We start from the raw sequence: 17,747 nt of genomic DNA, 5'->3' as shown, positions 1-17,747 counted from the left end.
TATCAAATAACTGTACAACTTGATACAATCGGTAAGGGTTTTTCTATCTCCTGAGTCTTTTATATTTTTAAAAAAATTAATTAATTGAAATTTTACGAATAAAGGTATTAAACATTTGGAAAATAAATCTATTAAGATTTTTTTTGTGGCAACATCTAATATCTCTCTCTCTTTCTCTATTTCTGTCTAATTTTTTAAATTTTTTTTTATTTATTCCTTTTTTTTATTGCTTTTGACATCAAGTCAATGACGAACTTATAAAATAAAGATCGTGAGAAATATTTTTCTCTAATAATGGATAAATTATTAGCATTTAATGTAAAAAAAATAAAAGGAGTAAAATTTCATCAAAAAATGCACTTCAAATTGCAAGAATAATTTCAACTTTTTAGTGGTCTGCATGGTATTTCTTAGTTTAATAGCTCATATTTCTCGAACTAATAATCGAATCTTAATTTTTTTAAAAAATTCTATCGTACTTTTGTACTTTTGTACAAAACGATGTTGTACGTTTGTTGTACTTTTTTCTCTCCAAACCATCGTAATTTCAGGTTTATAATTTTTTCGAAGTAAAACAAAGTATGAAAAAGCGATTAAAATTTCAACAACTTTCGTATAAATTGGAATTTCGGAAAAAAAAAAAACTTGTGTTAAGTTCATCAATAAAAACGGCCTCTCAAAGCGTCAATTTTAACTCGATAGTTACATCTCTGCTGCCTGCAGAGCGGTCCGCATAATATTTTTTTCTGCAAGTTTAACAGATTATTAACTAAAGTTTATAATCTATTATTTATTAACTAAAGTTAATTTTTTTAAAATTCCAAATGTACTCTTTGTGGAATTTTTTTACCAAATCTTTGTAATTTCAAGCTTCTTATCTTATGGTTTTTGTGCAAAACAAAATGTAAGTTACAGTTGAACAGCCAAAATATCTGATGCGTCGCTTACGGTTTTTTACTAAAGTGAGAAATAGTATGTAATATTTTTTCCAAGCGAAGCGCTGTTAATTGCTCTTAATGGAAGATCAGGGCATTCATCTGAGGGCGGGAAAAGCTAGCTACCTTGCTATTTCCTTGTTTGTGAAACAAACCATGAACAAAATGTGCGCACACAAACTAGACACAAATTTACCCACATAACATAACAAAAATTAAGATATCTCAGATGCATGGATACTAAATGAACGCAAAAAACTGTTCTAATTGAAATGTTTAACTCCCATTTCGTTAAGCGTTTTGGTGGATTCAACCGGGTTAAAAATAACTGGGAAAATGGGTCGTTTCTTCCGAGAAAAAGGGTAGAAATTTATATTTTTAAATTTTGTAGTTTTAATTATACTAGAGATTCTTTTTTAACCGCAACAATAATAAAAACCTAATACTGATTGGATCTTACCAGTTTATGCCTGTGGCCATAAACTTTCTTTAAATATCTTGCATAGTAGCAACATAGTAGCACTATCGAAATAGTTTATAATATAATTATGATTTGTAACTAATATAAATAAAAAATATAAAGATTTTATGAATCATTCTCTAGTAGTAGTTGTTGTAAAACTTTATTTACGTTCGCACTAGAGTTTTGCACATTGGGCTTTTTAATTTTGTTTTATAACAGGTATTTAACAGCCGACTCAATCCTGAGCGTACGATTACCAATGTTCATTTTCGTAGACTTGTAATTTTGAACCCAACCCAGAAGACAAGGGAATTTCTGGATAGACCATTATTCGAACAAACCAGCCTTTGTGGATGATTTTTTCGTTTTGATGAAACTAAACCCCATTTGCAACACATGTAGAGGAAAATCTAGAAAACCTACTACAGTTATCCAGACGGCAAGCGGGTTCTAACTCCATGATCTGTCAACCACTGAGGATATTTTACACAAATCGTATCAACTAGACGTAGCTGGGGTTTGAACCAGGATCACTTAATTGGGAGGTGAATTCTCTATCCCCCGAACCACTGCTCGCATCAGGCTATTAGCGACAGTCTAAGAAACATCCCTGGGGATGATCCAAAGATGTGCAGGCTTTTGTTCACCGACGACCTGCGCGCGTAATCAAATATTATGGTGTAGAACAGTTTAACGAGGACCGATACCGCGTATCCTCCGTCCCTTCGCAAGTGGATCAAAGTAGTCACCCATCCGCTCACTAACAGCTGCCTTTGCTTGACTTTGGTGATTTACTGGAAGCCGTGTCTTGTCCACTGGTAGCATATCGTTCTCTAAAAACTGCTTAGTTTTAATGTTTAAAATCACCGTCATTTGAAATTATTAAGTTTCTAAAACATGCATGCGAGAATTTCTTTATTCACTGGAAAAGTTTCAACTCAAATTTCTTGTTACAGATTTTAAGATTTCTGCCAACCCTTCTTTAGTAATTGCGAAAATTTTAACTAATTAACCTTTATAAACTTCACTCAAAAAAAAATATTTTTTAAAAATATTGTGCATTATTTTATGATAATCATAAATATAGCAGCAGTAGTCTCACCAGATGGCCATTAGTGACGATCTGCTAAATATCCCCGATGTTGATCCGGAGATAAGCCATCACAATCCTGTTCTTCCGCAGTGGGTCCCGGTGAACTGCGAATATACAATAATGCGAATATATATAATAGATACATAAATATTTTATGCTGCTGAACTGAGACATGAGGGATTAATTCATAAGCATTACATTCTAAAAATGCTCATGAAAATGAAATTCATGAAAGCTTGATGCATAAAATACCCAATTTTGAATGTCATACAAAAATTATATTGATAATATAAAATGGTATATAGGGTAAACTAACCAGTGAAGGAACACTTAAGCTTCGCTTGCCTTTTAAAAAATCATATTAATTTCAAAATTCGTAATTTCAGTTAAATGACAGTGTCAACATATTTGTTACTAATTGCAAACTATGCAAAAAAATTGTAGAGAACTTACATAATATTGTTTTAAAGTTTTGGAGGTTCAAATAACAAGTAGTAAGAAGACCCAGTGAAGGAACAGCTCTACCCAGTGAAGGAACACAAAATTGCCCAGTAAAGGAACACTTAATTTTGGTTATTTTTTAATGCTCTTTATGAATTTTTTAGGCATACAAATATATAAAAACAAGACTATTTGTGAAATTATAACATACAAGTACTTGTAAAATGCTAACTTTTTTCTGTAATCATGAACTAGAAATTAAAGTGATGTTAAATACAAAATAAATAAAAAAAATCATTCTTTCTTATAATTTGACAGTCAAATCTAAATCATTGTGTCATCCGATGCTGTTTATTATCATTATTATTTTATCACCTTTTTGTTTACTCTTTTTCCTCTTATTTCTTGAAGCTTTTTTTCTTTTTTAAGTATTTTTTCTTTCTTTTTCTTTTCCATGTTCTCTTGTTTTAATGTTTTTTAGATCTTTCAGCCTCTTGAAATTTTTGCCATTTCTCTGAAGTTAGTGCAAAAGGTAATTTATTCGCTTTTCTTCTTATTTGACCTTTCTTTTTATCATCAATATTTGGCCAATGTAAATGGCTCTTCCAAACTTCTTCTGATTTTTCAGCAACATTTCTAGAATGCCTTTCTCGAAAATAGACGGGGGAAAGGTGTCTTGAAGTTTGAGGCAAATCCATCTCTTGTTGACTTATATCTAGAGGATCTTTAGAAGTACTGATTTTACTTACAGAATCATTTCTTTTTTCAACTAAGAGAATCAGCATGAGGACTCATTTCAAATTCGATATCTAAGATGCATTCATTATCAATACTAGCTTCAGTTCCTAAGTTTGAGTTAACCAAGTGGTCTTCTCTTAATACGTACTTCTTCCATATTGAAAAAAGTACAGGCTCTTGGATATTTTCGATATTAGACTCTTCAGTCAATGCTGCGTTAAAAATTTGCACCATATCTTGAGAGATTTTCCTCTCAAGCTTCTGAAGAAATTGAGTATCGTTTCTGTTTAACTCTGTTTTTTGTTGAGGAACTTGCTTCTAAATTCTAACATTGTAAAGTCGTTTTTATAAATTATATAATCACGTTGCTATCCTATAATGATAGCATATTAGGAGTTCTTGGTGCAAAAGCCAGCGAAAAAATGTTCTATTCAAATTTTTATGATTATATTTAATTAGTTTTCGATTTGTAAACATAGTTTATTAAATTGCCTAACATTTGATGTAACTACACACCCCATTAATAAATATAAATTATAATTTTTTCATAAATTTATCTATTAAAGTAACATTTTGAACTGAAATTATTTCAGGAATTATTCATAAAATTTTTAACAAAATTTCGGTTGTCCTCTATATAGCAGAATTACTTATCATGTCATATCTACATAGCAAAATTACTCCATGTAAAATCATATTTCAAACATTACTGTTATTCCCAGTGAAGGTACATGCCTGTTTCTTCACAGGTTAGAAGTTGTTTTTTGTCTTTTAAACGGAATTTTGATGTATAATATGACTAAACGTACAAGAAAATTAAAAAATTTCTTTTATTTTCATTAACTGGGAAATGAACCCAGTAAAAAAACACTTGTTCCTTCACTGGTTTTTCATCGTTTGATGATCCAGTGAAGGAACACCCCCTTATCTCAGTACTTGATTATGCTATGGTGCTTTAAAAAAATAAAACGTAACTTCAATAACTATATTTTGAATTTTTTTTTTCACAGTGAGAAAAATAAGACTACTACATGCAATTAATTCCACTTCAAACATATAAATACAAACACTCACCTTATAATTTTTTCAATGAAACAAGGTGTTGCAGAGATAATAACAGACTCAAAATTTTTTCCAGAGAATTCTATTTGACCAGGTAATCCAAAATATTGCTAGATGACTTCCTATTGTTTGGCAGTAAGCTATTGTTACCAATCAATCTAAAAAAGAACTTTCAAATTCTTATTTTTAATCAATATATATGAAATGTTCCTTCACTGGGTAGTGTTCCTTCACTGGTTGGTTTACCCTAGTAAGTTTCATTTGAAAAATTTGAAAATAAAAATATTTAAAGGAATTTTTTTGACTAATGTTTTGAATCAGGGACTGTTTGAACCCCACGCCTCTTTTAAAAATAAAGCTAAACCGCCCAGGTTTTCTATAAAAAAGAAGAAAAAAAAATGAGTATAAAAGTACTGATCTAAGAGGAATCACGAAATCGGAAACGAAGATTAAAAATAAATGAAAAATCTGAGCGCAATATTTCTGATAATATTAATCTATTACATAAAAAAAACGTGACATTTTTAAATAAAATATTGTAGGAATGCGTGAATTTGATTAATCTCAAGGTAAAGTTTATAATAAACAGCGTGTAATTTAATTTTACGAAGATGATAAAATAAATAGCAGAAATAATTTCATTTACGAGAATAATTAATGTCCTAAAATAAAATGCTGGATCATCGATGCTAGTCTCTCCGTTGTTTTAAGGTTCTAGTGAAGGCAATTAGTAGAAGCAGACGAAATTATTTCACAACAAATATTAATTCGTTTAGTTTCTATCTCAATTAGAAGTTTGGATACCAGAATTGGCTTCTTATCGACTTTTCTTCACTAATGTTTACAATAACATCAAAAAATGTTAAATTTGAATTAAAATTTTAAACTTGAAAGTTATAATATATCTAAAAATGAAAATGTAAAATTTATCATTACAAAGCTGTATCCTCCAGATATAAAGCATGAATCATCTTTAGTTTTTGCGGTTTTCAACTTTAATTTTTAAAAAAATAAATAAATAAGTAAATAAAAAAATCAATAAATAAATAAAATAAGTGTAATTTTAATCATTTTATAACAGTTTTAATTATTTCTATATTCTGAAAACAGTTTTGGAGCAATTTTGTGGCCTTTCGGATAGCATTTCATTTTTCGCAAGATTTTAGAAAACATTACAATAATTTTTCTGGAATTGCGAAAATACGAAAGATTTTAGACTATTATTCTAAAATCTTAGTAATAAAATAAAATTCAAATAAAAACGAAAATTTTTTTTTTGTTTGTTTTTACCGTTACTATTATATATTTATTTAATTACATTAAGTAAATATTTATTTATTTATTTATTATTATTATTATTATTATTTATTTTTTGTAAATGGCCATAAATTTTAAATCAACATTTTTACTTTTTTCTCGGTGCATAGGTAAAACTCTTCTCTAATTTTTCCCCCCTCCCTTAAATATTAATTTGCATCCCCTAATGCGTATACTTTGTCTTAATTATTGACAGTTTTTCTAGAAATAAATATTAAAAACAATCTCTAAGGTACACTGCATTTGTCTATCTATGCAATAGGAGAAATGTAAAAGCATTTTTTTTTATAACAGCGCCACTATTTAAGTGTCTTTTAAAGGTCGCTTTAAGTTACGAAACTGTAATTACTTTAGAATTAAATTACTACTTCCAAGACAAGTTACGCGGTAGCCATTAAATAAAAATTTTTTTTCTTCTGATTCATGTATTTTGTTTTAATAATTATATTATTCAAACAAAATATTGAGGTTACAAGAAGAAGTGGTAAACAATTTACAATGTTCTAAACAGCGTAAAGAAAGTTATACGACTGTTGTTAGGGAATAGATGAACAAACTTTGCTGTAAATCATTCTGCCTGGAGGAGGCAGACCTTGAAAGCCCGTGCGTGCATTAGGCTGCAGCGCTGACGAAGAAGAAGAAGAAAATAATAATAACAACAAGAATGAGAATAAGAAGAATGAGAAGAAGAAAAATAAGAATACGAAGAATTAAACGAATAATAATTTCAATACTTGTAGAGATGAAGACTATAATATGGAATTTGCCGAGGCAAATGAGCGTACTACTGAGCATAAAAATTACCTATTTTGCTGTTTTATTCTCATACAAAAAGTTTCACCTAAAAATGCGGTTTTAATATTGCCTGTTAATGTTAATATGTAAAATATTTCAATCAATAAGATAATTAGGAGTTAACGAACCCTGGTTGATACGGCGCCTAGAAAATCCCTCCTTGAATTTTAATTTATTTTTAATCTTAAATATAAAAACCTAAATTGTTTAAAAAAAGATTTAAAAAAAAAATTAACTTATTAAAATTAACTTATATTTGTTATATTAATCAGCTTGTATTATTATCTGTGCATTAGAATTGTTATAATGCATTTGATCGAATAGTTTGCTTTAGATAATATTATATTAAAACTAATAATAGTCCTTGTTGAATTTCAGAAACGCGAAAAACTGTTACGTAACGACACTTCGTAATATCCTGTCTCTGTCTCTTTGAAATTATGATGACCCCCTGGTGATGGTGTTTCATTAAGGCGGGTATTTTCTCGGTTGGTTATGCTACTGTCACTAATTCCTCGTTTGAAATAGATTTTTTTTTTTTTTTTTGTGAAGTAGCAGGATGTCATAGCTCAAAATTTTGTGAAAAGAAAAAAGAAAAGGAAATTAAAAATTGATAATGGTCTTTACTACGCTCAAATTTTAAACGAATTGGATAATATTTGCTCTAAATATTTTAAACTGTTTAAAAGAATATGAAATTTTTATGACTCTTTAAAAGTTGATAGTCTTAGAAAAAAATGCTTTATCCAACAAAATTAAGAAAATGATTTTTCAATTAATCAAAATATTTTTATGAGGATAAAAATCATATTTCGATATAAAAATAAATTTTCTTCAAAATTTATTTTTATTTCAAAACTTATTCAGGATTTCATTACGAGAAATCAAGGCGAGAAAAATGTATTTCTGCACTTAATCCGGAAAACTATTAAGCCAAACCAGCCAAGGTGTTGATAAATTTCGGCAACCCTAGAAGTTTGTAAAAAAGATCGACAATCCCACATCATATACGCATGACATTTAATTGTACACATGGTTTCTGTTCTGAGAATTATTACTGTTTGTGGTTTTAAATACCACCCGGGCCATGGATATAGTATTTGTTGGTGAGTGATTTATACTATTTAATATTAAAGAGTTATTTAATGGTCATTTAACAAGTCAACTTTTCCTAGTGACCGCGATTTCCCGATGCAAGATTATCGAGTCACTATCCAAACCGCACCTTTATCCAATATCTTTATTTATCAAGAATCATCTTGAGTTTGTTTATTGCTATTTGGCGGATATCTGTTCGGAATTGATGATTGCTCCAATATTAAAAAATATTGCAAATAAATTTTGTTGTGTTCAGTCAATGTCTGTTCTCTCCCGGTGTTCCCGTGACATCTCCGGCTTTGTTTACTTTTGTTTGTGGACAATTTTCGAGCTCGATCTGCGAGGGAATTCAGATGTTTTGATGCTTTAAATTTTCTGTAATACGTTTTGGGATTTTGCTTTTAAAATAATAGAAATGTTATCAGATTTTGCAAAAAGATTGCTTATTTTGAAAAGTTGACTGTTTTAGTTTGTTTTTTTATAGTACAAAATTCATTATTTAATGTCCTTGTAAATCTATGAAGGATAGTTTATTATGAATTTTATGAAAATTTTGTTTTTCTTACAAAAATTATTAAAGAAATCTATGAAAATCGCGTGTTAAAATTTTTTTGGAACTTGTTAATAATTTTTTTAAGGGTGAAAACATTATAATTCTAAAAGAATATTTTGTTTGTTAGTGGTATCTGCATTTTATAAAAATTTAATTTTTTACCAAGGAAATCAACTCACATATACATACATTTTGAAACCTAATGATAAAGTTTAGTGTTTATGTGTAGGTATATACATCAATTAAGTATATATACATCTGTGAGATCAGTTAATAATATTTTTTATATTTTTTTCTGTACAGATTTTTCTTAAATATATTCACAAAACCTTCCAGCATAAAAAACAGAAACTGTAATAGCTTTTTTTTTTAAATATGACTTTCTGCTAGTTGTTTACATCAATTAGGAATAAAAACAACTAGTATTTATTTTATTTAATTTAGATAACCCATTTTGAAATTAAGTATCTGATGAAATTTAATTAGATAGTTGGACATTCATATAAATAGATAGCAATTTAAAATATAGCGATTTTAAAGCAATTTTATTTTTTGTGTGTTTGTACATAGAAAATACAAGCTTCTGTTTTGCTGCTTAGTAATTATAACCACAGTAATACATAAATTCATATTAGTATTCAAGTAATACATAAATCTATCTATCAAATAGTGTCAAAAACTGTTGAAAATACTAAATATTATTAATTTCAAATATAGAATCATTATCTTCGTCTTAAAGTTATATTTTGTGTAGTATGTAATATTTTTGTTGATAGTTTATGTAATAAAATTAAGGCTGATTTTATAGGGTTTATGATATCAGAAAAATATTTATATAATTATATTAGAAAGTCTTATACATACATATTTATATACATACATATGTATATATATATTTATATATGTATATATATATTTATATTAAATTTACTAAAAATAATATTCTTATTGATATAATCTTTTTATGACGCAAACTTATCAACATCAAAACTTAAAATAGTTCTGAATTTAGAATACAATTAATAGGTTTGTTTATGACCATGTTTATAATTTTATTTCAGTTTGCTTTGCCTCCTTTCTTAATATAAAAATAATTACTGTTCAAGGAAACAAAAAAGAATTATTGAATGAACAAAAAACAATGTTATTTTTAATACTAAAATATATTATTCGGTGATAATAAAGAGTGGTAAATAAGTTGTAAATGAACAACGATTTATTTGAATTAATTTTTATGTGACTCAAATTACCTGTTTATACAGTAGGGAACCGATTATCCGGAACGATCGGGACCATCACTATTCCGGATAACTGATTTTTCCGGTTTTCTGAATCGCTACAAAAAGCCGTTTTTTTATTGTTAAACCCAACTAAAAAAAATTTTTTTTTAGGAAATAATCTTGAAAAGAAGAAAAAACGATGAAGTAATACACTAATGATTATTTCCAAAATGATGGTAAGGTGAACATCTTTCAAAAAAGAAAGAAAAATCCTAAAATCTTATAAGGAAAAAAAAATTTTGTGTAAAAAATGGCGGGAAAATTTATCGAATTTCGTTCCGGTTTTCTGATTTCCGGATAACGGGTTCTGTACTGTATTTAGTTTATTACTGATTTATATTATTCATATTTTAGTAATATATATTTTAAAACATTTATTTCCTTTTTAATTTTTTATTTTATAATACATATTATACCATGTTCTGTTAATAATTGTGGCTAGTTTGTGTGGGAATTTTCTTTCTATTTGGGTATTTTCCTTTTGACGCTGTATTGTTACGTTCAGATAAAATGCTGACAAACTGTGTTTGTGTGTTCAAAAATTAATTGTACCTTAGGGGAAATCTACACTAGCTTTTAAAAATTTATTTTAATCACACTTTAATAAAGGATTTTTTTTTTTACCGTGTGTTTAATTTGCTAGTTTTGTTTAAAACTTTAACAGAGTGCAAAATTTGTAAGTGTCCAAATTTTATATGAACTATTTAACTTCACACAATTTGCAAAATGTATTAATATGTTTATTTATTTATTTTTAGATGAAAGAGAAGATGTACAAAAGAAAACCTTTACTAAATGGATAAATTCTCAATTGGGGAAGGTAGATAAAATTTATATTTATTTTTGTTTAAAAATTATCTTTGCATAATGTGGAAAATTCTCATAATTTTTGTCTTGACTTCTTGATTTTTACTGACCCATTTTCTATTACAATATGATAACATTTTTTACTGCAACTGTATGGTATATATTTGTTTTTATTTGATTTAAAATGCACTCTTAATTTGACCATTTCGAAAATCTGCAGCTGGAATTCAGGTTTTAATTTTGTACACTTTCCAGCAAAACAAAACATTTTATTTGTTAATTTATAGATAAAATCTGTGCTCATGCAAATAATTCTCTGAAAATTGTCCAATTGCCTGATAGGCAAAGGGTGAAATTGATATTTTTCTTCAAATGGATTGTAAGAGCTTTCTGTTTATAAGGATATTCATTCAAGAGATTATTGAATCAATTAACTATTCAGTGCTCAATTAAATTATATTATGAATACTAATAATTTGTTTTTACTTAAATTTTTACTTTTTTAATTTTACATTGGTAATCATTACTTTGTAACTTTATTATTAAACTTAATAACTTAGAAAAAACTAGGAAAAATCTAGTATCGGAATTGTTCAAACTCATCTTAGTTGCCTAATAACAAATACACAATGAAATTCCTCCTAAACAGACGATTATTTGATTAAATTTTTTTATCTAACTTTCAAAACTGACAAAGACTTGTTAGTTCTCTAAAATGTAAGATTTAGACAATTTTTAACTTCCAACTACAAACAGTAACAGATATAAATAAAATGAACAAGCGTGCAAACGGCATTCTTGGAAAATTTGTCACCATTGCGGAAAATTTTTTAATACTACTCATTGATGTTTTTTTAACAGGGAAAAAAAAACAAACTTAACAGATTATGATGTCATATACATATATCATTCTTTTTCTTAAATGGTAACATCAAGTATGTAATTTAATTATAGTATTTTTCAGTGATAAAAATGTTGAAACAATTCAATTTTAATTCACATTTATTTTTGTTTTGTTTATATATTGTGAAATGAGTAATGCAAGATTATTTAAGTGTAGAAGAATTGAAATGTGACTCTTATAAAAATACTCATTAAATGTTTGAATTGAAATGTTTCTGAGCGACATTTATGTATGGAGCAAACGCCAAGCATAAAGAAAGCCAAAGTAAATCAATTACTCATTATATATTTATATCTTCATAAAACTGTTAAATTTAAAGAAATATATGCTGATGTGTATAATAATAAATATTTTTCTTTTTTAAATTAAAACACTTTTATAAGTAATTTTCAAACAAATTTCTTCAAAATTAGGTGATGAAGAAATGGTTTAAATTAATTACATGAGTCAATAAATTGCTTGGAGGATGTATTTCAATTGAAATTTTGTATTCGTTAAAAATTTTTCATTTTATCTAAGTCTGGATATTAATAGGGTTAAGGTTATTTTTCTTCAAAATACATGCTAATGTGATATTTTTTTAATTGTTTATTACTTTTTTATGAATAAATAGTATTATGTTTTTAATTGATGTTTTTTTAACAGGGAAATCATCCTATAGTAAAGGATTTATTTTATGATTTGAGGGATGGAACTCGTCTTTTAGGCCTCCTCGAAGTACTATGTGGAAAAGAGTTGGTATGTAAAATTTTTTAACAAGACTTAGCAAGTTAGTTTGTGTCCTAAAACTCTATTGTGAAAAATATACAAAATATGGAAGAAATAAAATCGTACTCAATACGTGAAAAGCAATAAAATTTATGAACCAAACATGAACAAAACATACAAGTGAAAATCTCAATAAAAACTCCCCAAAGAGCAAAATTCTATTCTAAAGCCTGCTTAAAATTGAAGAGAGATTGAGATAATTTGTCTAAAATTGAAGAATTGAACAATTGAGAAATTGAAACTGCCAGATCAAAATTCTAAATTATTATAGAACCAACCAAAATGTAATCACTCAGGGCTGCCATCCACCTAACAGAGTTACTTTTAAGAAAATGCTAGAAGGCATGATTATAAAATAAAACCAATCTTCACCAAGTTGGTCTGCTCTTGGTCTTATTAGTTCAAAATTTTTTTATAGCTTTGAAAAACATTTTTATTATTTCATACAAATTTAAATATTAGACACTGATTAAAAGTATTCCTAAAATTCTTTAAATATGAACTAAATTTAGTTAGTGTAAAATTAAATACTTTTTTTTTAATCAAATAAACCAAGTTGCACATCATATTTGTTAATTTTTTTCTTCTAAATCTAAAAAAAATTTAGCTTACTTATCGTTTTCACCATTATAAATATTCTTTAAGCTATCAGTATCTGTAAAATCAAGAAACATCAAATCATCAACTGCGACTCTTATTACTAATGAATGCGACTCTTATTACTAATGAATGTTACTTATATATATTTTGTCCAAAGATAATGCAACACCCCGCATACCTCTCAATTGGTGAGAATTTTTATTGGTATAATTTATTTTATGACTTTATTAAGATATTTAAGATTGAAAGAGTATGATATTTTCAAAGAAAGCTTCTTGCATCAAGGATTACTTGATGTAACTACGGTTATACTCTGCTCACTACTATTAGTTTTAATACTAACTTTAAATTATACTAACCCAATTAGTTTAAAACTAACCTTACTTTCTGTATTAACCTCATATGTTTTGCTGCCTGTCATTCAATTTTTTTTTTAATTTATCCAAATTCATATTTATTTCTTCATATTTATACATCATATTTATTTCTTCATTAGAGAATTTCTATTTTGTAATTTTAAAAAAATTCCCTATTAACTAATTTATTCCATGTAAAAGATTAATTATCAAGATATATTTTTTACATACTTGCTTTTAAACTTCCAAGGTAGCAGGATTTTGATGTAGGAAAAGCTTTCAACTTTATTTACTTTCTACTTCTTTTACTTTCAACTTTACTCACGGCTTCAATTAGGATTTAAGAATCTTTTTTTAATGAGCTGATATGTGATAATAAAAAATTTTGTTAGCTTAAAAATATATCAAAAGTTTTTTCCCCCTTGAGCTATTTTGTTGAAGTTATGAATTTTTTGGATAACTTATTGTGCTTTTATCCTTACGTATCTATAACAGCACTGTTTAATTTTTTGTGTTGTGTTGAAATACATAAAGAATAAAAAAATTTTCATTATACTATTTGTACACTTAATTTTGTGAACTGTAAGAGGTTACTAATTTCTAAACTGATTTTTACAGAGGAGGGAAAAAGGACGATTGCGGGTCCATCATCTGAATAATGTCGGTTGTGCCTTAAGAGTTTTAAAAGAAAATAACGTAAGAAAAATACTTCAATTGCACCTTAAAACTTAATTTTCAGTCAACTGACTGTAGATTTAAATTAATTCTTTGTTTTTTTAGGTAAAATTGGTGAATATAAGCACAAATGATATAGTTGATGGCAATCCTAAACTGACCTTGGGCTTAGTATGGAGTATAATTTTGCATTGGCAGGTAAAAGCAGCTTTCTTAAAATGTTAAATATAAGATCTGGAACATTTGCATGGCATGTAATGACTTTGTTTGTAAATTTTTTAGGTGCATGGTGTTCTGAGAAATGCTTCAGAAGATATTCCGCAAACAAATTTAGAAAAGACTTTATTAGCTTGGTGTCGTGATGCCACTTCTAAGTAAATAACTAATAATTTTTATTATAGATTGTTGTTAATTTTTTTAAAAAAATTTATTTATTATTGTTTATTTTTCTGCTATTTTAGCTATCCTAATGTAAATATACGAAACTTTACTACAAGTTGGAATGATGGACTGGCTTTCAATGCTATCATTCATAAATTTAAGTATGTTTTTTATGCTTAAGAAATTATTTTGAATTCTTGCATTAACAGTATGTTTCATTGTAATTTTTAATTTTTTTCAGGCCGAATCTGTTCGATTTTAATACGGTACAGCAGATGGAAGTTAATGCACGTCTGGAACATGCATTTCAAGTTGCTTATAAACATTTAGGAATCGATAAACTCCTGGATCCTGAAGGTTTGTACTTATTTAGATATTGTATTTTAAAAAGAAATGTATTTAGATTCTTTGTTTTTTTTGTGAAATAAACCGTTTATTTTTAGAAACCAAAATGTGGTATGTTTTATATTGTCATAGAAAGTAAGGAAATGCAAATCCTGTAATTTTACAGTAGTATAAAATTTTATATTGATGAATATTTAAATAATATAGTTTCCTTATTTGAGGAAATTGTTGTTAGGAAACACTTTGCAACCCTTCTTGCTTTAGAAAATTAGAGTTAAATTAAGTTTTTGACTTTTTTTCCTCTGTTAAAAACTAAGTGAATAAAAATCTTGTTGACCAGTCTTCAAGTTTTAAAAATAAGTAAAGGAAATCAATTTTATTTTCATCATATTTCTAAATTATCGGTTTTATTTTGATCTGTTTCCTATGTTTCGTTGAATTGTAAATAAATCAATGCAATTTTTAAAAATGTAACATGCTGTTGTTCATTATTTCATTATATCTTAAAAATACATTAGAATTCTGAAAAAAAGAAAAAGAATTATTGTTTGAACTAGAATGATCTTTGTTCAAATTATGAAAATAATTAAGAATATCTGTTTTCTCTTGAACATGATGATGCTGGGTGTTGGCTTTATTATTATTGGCGAATAAGCAAGTAGGTACTAGCCGCCAAAGAACAACATGCAGCTACTCAATCTATCCTTACATTTTTAAATTTCTAACTGTCAGTCACACATTGAAATTTTCTTATACATTTTTGGAAATTTTGATGTTGTTAATTTACGTCGCACTAGAGCTGCACAATGGGCTATTGGCGACGGTCTGGGAAACATCCCGGAGGATGATCCGAAGACATGCCATCACAATTTTGATCCTCTGCGGAGGGGATGGTACCCCCGCTTTGGTAGCCCGACGACCTGCGCGCGAAGTCGAGCACTTTACGGTAGCACAGTTTAACAAGGACCAATACCGCACACCCTCGGTCCCTACGCAGACTGATCCAAGTGGTCACCCACCCGCACACTGACTTGGAAATTTTGAAAATGAACAATAATGGATTATATCATTGTTGTAATTAAAAAAAGAAAGAAAAAAGAGGCATAGAGAGGAACACCTACATTGCCAACAGAGATTCTTTCTTAGATTCAAAAATACTATGCAGATGCTCTCACTTTCATTACATTTTATTTTAAAAATACTGACTGTATCATTTATTAAAAATAACTTGATATTATCATTCCCTATTCTTTTTATTTTAATTGAAAAATGAGCATAGACAGTGAAAACAGACCCTGTTATTGTTTATTTTATGTAATATTTTGTAATTCATTCTTTTTGATAAATTAATTTTTACGCACATTATGAAGTTATCAATACTGATATAAATACTTATAATTTTCAGATGTATATACTAGTCTCCCTGATAAGAAATCTGTGATGATGTATGTGATGTGTTTTTTTCAAGCGTTACATACATCAATGCCGTTGCGAAAGCTTGATTCATTTGACCTATCTGATGTAAGTTGTTTCATAAATTTACAAATATCTGTTTGCTAAGACAGATTAAAGCGAGTATATTTGTTGTACAGAAATTGTAAATCAATCCTGAAATATAGTACTTTATAGTTTTATGTTTATATTTAAAATGCGATGTTCTTTTTTTGGTTTTTATCTTAAAAAATTGTAATTATTAGTCATTGTTTTTTCAAAACTCATTTTGAGAAATGTTGAAAAAGAGGTGAAAAATGTTTTTGTTTATAATCTCATAATAGCAATAAAATATCTTGTGGATATCCACCATCTTATATAACGGTCTAAAAACTACACAATAAATGTCAGAAATGTGGCTATTGTAATCAGGGTTTGAAAAAACCCGGGGATTTTTGAAAAAACCCAACCCACCTGGGTTTTATTGAAAAAACCCGGGGAAAATTGGGTTTTATTTGAAAAAACCCGGGGAAAATTGGGTTTTTTCATTTAGTGCTCATAAATTTTACTGTGAAAATATTTTTATTTATTAAATAGTATTGTATAAGTAAACACTAAAATTTCATCTGACTTTTACCTGTAATAAAATTAAACTGGAATAAATATTTAATGGTCTTCAATGTTTTTATAATACGATTAATAGAAAGTGAAATTAAAATTATGTATAATTATAAAGAGTATCAGTTACTTGTCCCTTTTTTCAAATATTTAGATAAATATATGCATTTTAACTTTATAGTTTCAAAAAACAAATTAATCTTAAAATTATAAAAAAGCATATATAAAAAGTTATAGCTCATTTTTTTAAAATCAGATAATAAAACTTTAAATTTGTTTATTGTTGTTTAATGTATCACTTAATAAATTTTTTTTTGTTTGCTTTCAATATTTTTAAACATGATTAAAAGAAACAAAATAAATTGTATTCAAATGAAATCTTAAAAATATTTAAAAAATCTTAAAAGTAATATTTTAATTTTTAACTGTTTTTTAATTGTGATAAACTTTCTCCAAATAGTTAAAAATTGTCAGCAGATGTTAAGAGTTAACTTTAAAAAAAAGGTCAATTTTTTCCTTTATTATTATTATCATACAACAGATTCAAAGTGTCTACATTTCTCTCTTAGATGGCAATACACTTTTACGAGTTTTGTAGCTTTATCTATTCCTAATCTATTTCGAAGTTTACTCTGCACCAAACCGAAAGTTGAAAAGTGTCTTTCGATAGAGACAGAGGATGCTGGTGCTGAGTGCAAAGAAAAAAGAATTGACAGAAATTTTGTGGAAGCTAGGAATTTTATTTATTTACTTATTTTTTTTTTTTTTTTGCCATAATTTTCCACTATTTTTTGATGAAAACTGTTCAATAACAGTGTCAAGCATCATTGATTTTGGAAAGTATTCAGGATCGGAAATTTTGGATGCCATAACACGTGGCAGAAATTCTGGATGATGCTTAGAAAGACAGCTTTCTGCTAATTGGTCTTGTTCATCATTTAAAAATTGTCCCCTTGTTTCGGGATCCAGGATGCATATGCTGATAAATGATGTGGCTGAACAGCCTGATCTTTTAACAAAATGTTTATGGGATTCTAATTCATCACACGATAGTAAGTTAATTCATATTTCAACAGGTTCTGAAATT

General features: G+C 27.5%; 1 protein-coding gene across 6 annotated transcripts in view; it reads left to right on the top strand.

Annotated features, from left to right (window-relative positions):
- Positions 1–7,790: 7,790 nt before the first annotated feature.
- The window catches only part of LOC107442807 (dystrophin), a 176,261-nt gene continuing 166,304 nt past the window's right edge, over positions 7,791–17,747 (top strand). For 5 of the 6 annotated variants that reach the window (XR_011636174.1, XR_011636173.1, XM_071177699.1 and 2 more), the window contains exons 1-9: positions 7,791–7,950; positions 10,534–10,595; positions 12,132–12,224; positions 13,829–13,906; positions 13,991–14,083; positions 14,168–14,259; positions 14,347–14,427; positions 14,508–14,623; positions 16,017–16,132. Coding sequence is in view for 4 of the 6 variants with exons in the window: in XM_071177699.1 (XP_071033800.1) it covers positions 7,932–7,950; positions 10,534–10,595; positions 12,132–12,224; positions 13,829–13,906; positions 13,991–14,083; positions 14,168–14,259; positions 14,347–14,427; positions 14,508–14,623; positions 16,017–16,132 (750 nt within the window). In the remaining 2 variants the exon portion in view is untranslated. Of the gene's footprint in view, positions 7,951–8,024; positions 8,320–10,533; positions 10,596–12,131; positions 12,225–13,828; positions 13,907–13,990; positions 14,084–14,167; positions 14,260–14,346; positions 14,428–14,507; positions 14,624–16,016; positions 16,133–17,747 lie in introns of those variants that run through there. The other variant, XM_071177701.1, reaches the window with a different exon arrangement.

Source organism: Parasteatoda tepidariorum, chromosome 2 (genome assembly GCF_043381705.1).
Source record: "Parasteatoda tepidariorum isolate YZ-2023 chromosome 2, CAS_Ptep_4.0, whole genome shotgun sequence".
NCBI lineage: Eukaryota > Metazoa > Arthropoda > Arachnida > Araneae > Theridiidae > Parasteatoda > Parasteatoda tepidariorum.
Note: the sequence above shows the minus strand (reverse complement) of the source record. Positions and strands in the feature narration are given on the sequence as shown.